This window comes from Anneissia japonica, unplaced genomic scaffold (genome assembly GCF_011630105.1).
Source record: "Anneissia japonica isolate Jap-2015-1 unplaced genomic scaffold, ASM1163010v1 scaffold573_len2283161_cov171, whole genome shotgun sequence".
NCBI classification, from domain to species: Eukaryota; Metazoa; Echinodermata; class Crinoidea; order Comatulida; family Comatulidae; genus Anneissia; species Anneissia japonica.
In genome coordinates, this window is record NW_022719802.1 from 398,658 (window position 1) to 403,594 (window position 4,937).

The 4,937-nt window shown below is 32.8% G+C and overlaps 1 protein-coding gene across 6 annotated transcripts in view; it reads right to left on the bottom strand.

Annotated features, from left to right (window-relative positions):
• Positions 1-4,937, bottom strand: part of LOC117111041 (high-affinity choline transporter 1-like) — a 35,444-nt gene that overhangs the window by 6,418 nt on the left and 24,089 nt on the right. For all 6 annotated transcript variants that reach the window (XM_033253920.1, XM_033253918.1, XM_033253919.1 and 3 more), the window contains one exon: positions 3,349-3,502. In XM_033253920.1, coding sequence (XP_033109811.1) covers positions 3,349-3,502 — 154 coding nt within the window. The remainder of the gene's footprint in view (positions 1-3,348; positions 3,503-4,937) is intronic.

The window sequence follows — 4,937 nt, forward strand, 5'->3', positions numbered from 1 at the left end:
CTCTTTTTGGAAAAAAAAAACATTGCAATAGTTCAAATAGCTACATGCATATTTTGAACAATTTAAGGCCAAAACTAGGTGTCCATGACCAATGGTTATACAGCTATAGACATGCTATAGGGTCCTTTGTGTCAAAAGTCAAAAATGTCATTTCGGTCACTTTTAGAAAAAATGTTGCATTAGTGCAAATAGATATATATATATGTTCCGAACAAACTATGACCAACGGTTGAGGAGATTTAAATATCCTACAGGGTACCTAAGGTCAAAGTTTATAAACTTCATTTCCGGTCACTTTAGGACAACATGTTGCATAATAGGAACATGCATGTTATGAAACATTTGAGGCCAAAATTAGGTCTCTGTGGCCAACCGTTTTTTGAGATATGGATGATGCTGGATATCTAGGGTCAAAGGTCAGAAATGTTTTTCTGGTCACTTTTGGGCAAAATTTTACATTAGAGCAAATAGAAACATGCATCTTCAGAACATTTTGAAGCCGAAACTAGGTCTCTATGACTAACAGTTTTGTAGATATGGATATGCTGGTTCATGTAGGCTCAAAGGTCAAAAATGCCATTTCCGATCACTTTTTGACAAAATGCTACATTAGAACAAAAAGCAACATGTATGTTCCTAACAATTTTAGACCAAAACTAAGTCTGTACGATTTTCCATTGCCAAGATATATGGATCCCGTCTTTTAGAGGCGGTCTATTTAAATTTAAAATGGCGGTCATAGCAGGCGTCAGAAACTTGGCACACATTTTTTTTTAAATTCACACATATTAAAGATTTTGTGCCAAGTTTCATGCTTTGGTAATAAAGTGCACATCTTGGCCCTTAGCTGCTCTACTAAAATGCGCAACTTGGTGCTTCAGCTGCTCTACTATAGCAGTTAATTAGGGTACAGTATTTTCAATATCCTAAGGATTTAAGTGCTTAGGAAAATTTTTACATTTGCGGTTGACATGTTATTACATTTGAGGTAAAAATGGAAATTTTTACATTTGTAGGTGAAATGTTACTACATTTGTGGTTAAACAGATTTTTACATTTGTGGGCGATTTTTTTACATTTGTGGTTATTTTTACATTTGTGATTGACATGTTATGACGTTTGCGGTTATTTTGACATTTGCGGTAGAATGTTTTGACATTTGTGGTTATTTTTACATTTGTGGTAGATTTTTACATTTGTGGGTTCTACACAGCCCTCACTGAACAAACAGCTTGTTCATGTTAATTTATCTTTGTCATTCTAAATTCATTCCATTCTCCCCTTTGTGGCATAAATACTGCACTCCGATTTTACCTTATCTTTATTTATATTTTGCTTTGTAGTACTGTTACGGTTCATTCTAAAATTTTTTAGCATGCATAACATTGAATTTTTACTCCCCTATATTAATGATTGCCTGCGTGCAATAGATAACTGACGATGGTAGTAGACTGCCGAAACATGTCTTATTTGGGCCGTTAAGGCTATAACTTATTGGATTAAATACAGGCTTTGCCTATGATGAAGATACGACCTGTTGTGTTGTTATATATATATATATATATATATATATATATATACAAATGATTTATATATATATATATATATACAAATGATAAAATTCGAATGTTAAAAAGGAGGAATCTGCGAGTATAAACAAAATATTGTTTCAAGAAAGTATAATACATACTCCAAGTATTGAAATACACGCCATCGTGTTGGGATGCAATATTTTGACATTAATTATGTCATCATCATGATTATTATGTGATCATTAGGATGATCATTCCTGATGATGACATAATTAATGTCGAAATATTGAATCCCAACACGATAGCGTGTATTTCAATACTTGGAGTATGTATTATACTTTCTTATCTGAGATTTATTTATTTATTTATTTATTTCATTTCATCAGACCAACAGCGAATCATCGCCACTAACAGGCTGGTAAAATATATAAAATTTAAATATATCAAATATATAGACGAAAGAGTACAAAAATCTCACCTATTCAAATGATTAATAATAATATAACGAAATATAGACAAACTATTGTGAAAAATGTCAATATTAGAGGTTAAAATAAGAGAATTATATTGAAGAGAAAGTCTAGAAATAAAACTACGTTTACAGACATCAACTCTACAAAAGGGGACATTAAAGGTAGGACAGGAACGAAGACTTCATTAAAACATTTTTTCAAAAAACCTAATAAACTTAAGATGCATCCTATCGATGCGAATTAACTGAGATTCGGATGCTGAACTAAAAATAACACAGCAATATTCCAAATGAGAAGTAACTAAATAACGATATAAGGCAATAATGGCACCAGGGCTATTTATTTCTCTACAATGTCTCCAAATAAACCCAATCATTCTGTTTCCCTTACTAATAAGATGATCAATATGTTTACAAAATGTAAGCTTACAGTCGATGAAGACACCCAGATCGCGATGAACAGAAACTTTTTCTAAAACAATATCCCAAATTTTATAAGGAAAATATAAAGGTTTTAATTTAAGAGAAACAGACATTGATTTACATTTGGAGACATTGAGAGAAAGACCCCAGTGCCGACTCCATGCAACGACAGCATCAAGATCTTCCTGAAGACCCCTAGCATCACTCTCAGTCCCGACAATACGATACAGCTTCAGATCATCAGCGTACATAAGGCAATGTGAGTTGTTGACAAAATAAGGAAGATCATTAATGAATAAATTAAAAAATAAAGGACCAAGGATAGACCCTTGGGGGACGCCAGATGGAACGGGTTTGGATTTAGAACAAAAACCGTCAATAATCAGTAGACCTTTCGGTTTTTGGAAAATATTGTTTCCCGACCGAGATTCGAAGCCAGTACCTTCTGTTGTCAATATGCAGACGTCACAGACAACGGGGCTTTGTTGAGAATACGATTATCCGATTAGAAACAATCGGTTTTTATTTGACACTGTTTCATATGCGTGGAAATACGCTTGTTCTTGGCGCATTGGAAATAAAAGAGATTTACATGATACGTTTTAATCATCTAACAACAAGACGGGATCTCCGAAAAAATATTTTATTAAATATATAAATAATTATACAGTATAGAGTAGCGATATACCATTACCATAAGGAAATGCCATTATTATTTGGAAATTATTTTATATATTTTATAATTTAATTCAATTTTTATTGTCAAACACTGTAAAATATACGGTTTGAAATTCCAGCTGTTTGTTCACAGATTCAAAATATATAAATATATACTTAAAGAAACAATCACCTACAAGAAAAGCAAAACACGATACATCACATCAGAAAATGTTATTTTTTAAAATATTTTATGTCACTTACTTGTACTTGCTGCAACGATTCCGATAAGACATGGGGGTATTGTCATAAAAAGACAGCCCATTGAACCAGCGAAGGACAGAATCTGTGCATTCCGAGCACTTTTCGCGGACAGCACGCGCTGAAAATACTCTTGCCATGGCAAACCTCCTAAAAGCTAAGAATCAAAACAAATTTTGACAGTTAGTACTAAATAGTTTTCAGGCTGCATAATTATTCTTAGAAAAGGATTTCAATTCTCAATCCACAGAAGGATTAGCAGCACACTGGATTGGCCCTAAAACCACCTAGTATAATGAAATAATAATAATAATAACAACAACAACAACAACAACAACAACAACAACAACAACAGCAGCAGCAGCAGCAGCAACAACAACAACAACAATAATAATAATAATAATAATAATAATAATAATAATAATAATAATAATAATAATAATAATAATAATGAAATTCATTGTAGTACAGAAGTAGGCCTATTATTGATTAATCACCAGTATACCACTTTATATGAGTTAAAAAAATAATACGATACGTTTCAATAGATTTTTAAAATAGTATAACCATCTAGGCCTTGCATACATGGTTGAGCTTGAAAATTGTTGTGATGTTTTTAAAATATATGTATATAAACAAATGGATAATTAACAGTGCTCAAACATCGGTGGCCGACTTCTTCGGCCGCGTTGAATTTTTATGGAGCGCCATTTGGGCATTATGCCACACTACATGCAGTCGTATAGGGCTATGCCTTTAATAAATTTCTTAATATAATGTAGCCTAGAGTGGTATACTTCTTCACAATGTATTGCTTTCATGTAGAGTATCATTTACTTATTTATTTCAGGTATGTGAAATTTTATTGAAGCATTGCTATTATTACAGTACTCAAAAAAAATTGATCAGGCAGTGGAAATGCTACCCGGTATGCTAAATATTCAATTGCTTTAAGACAGATGTACGGTACCCGCCAAACTGTGCAGAGAATATTTTCAAAAATCGTAGAATCTCACTAAAAAAAAAAAATACAAATGACTTACGAATTAACTTCACATGCTTAAATACTTTATGGCCAATTACAATAAAAAAAAATAGCCTGCTTACTAATATTATAATAATACTTTTATTTGGAACTACAGTACGCTTGTTTCATCTGTGGCACATTTAAAATGTTTGGGCAATGATGCAGCTGATGAGCACTGCATATAGAAATAGGTTCCCAGCAGGAGCGTACACATGTCTACTGCTTCATAGGCCTAAGTTATTTCGTAATAAGCCACTTGTACGATTTTTGAAAATATTCTCTGCACAGTCGAGCGGATACCGTACATCTGTCCTGAAGAAATGGAATATTTAGCATTTCGGGTAGCATTTGAACTGCCTGATCAACTTTGTTTGAGTACTGTAATAGCACTGCTTTAATAAAACTCCACATACCTGAAATGAATAAGTAAATGTAAATGATACTGTATGTGAAAGCAATAAATTGTGCAGAAGTATAGCACTCTAGGATACATTCTATTAGGACATTTATTAAGGCATTGCCCTATACCATTGCAGTATGTAGTGTGGGATCTGTCTCTTATACA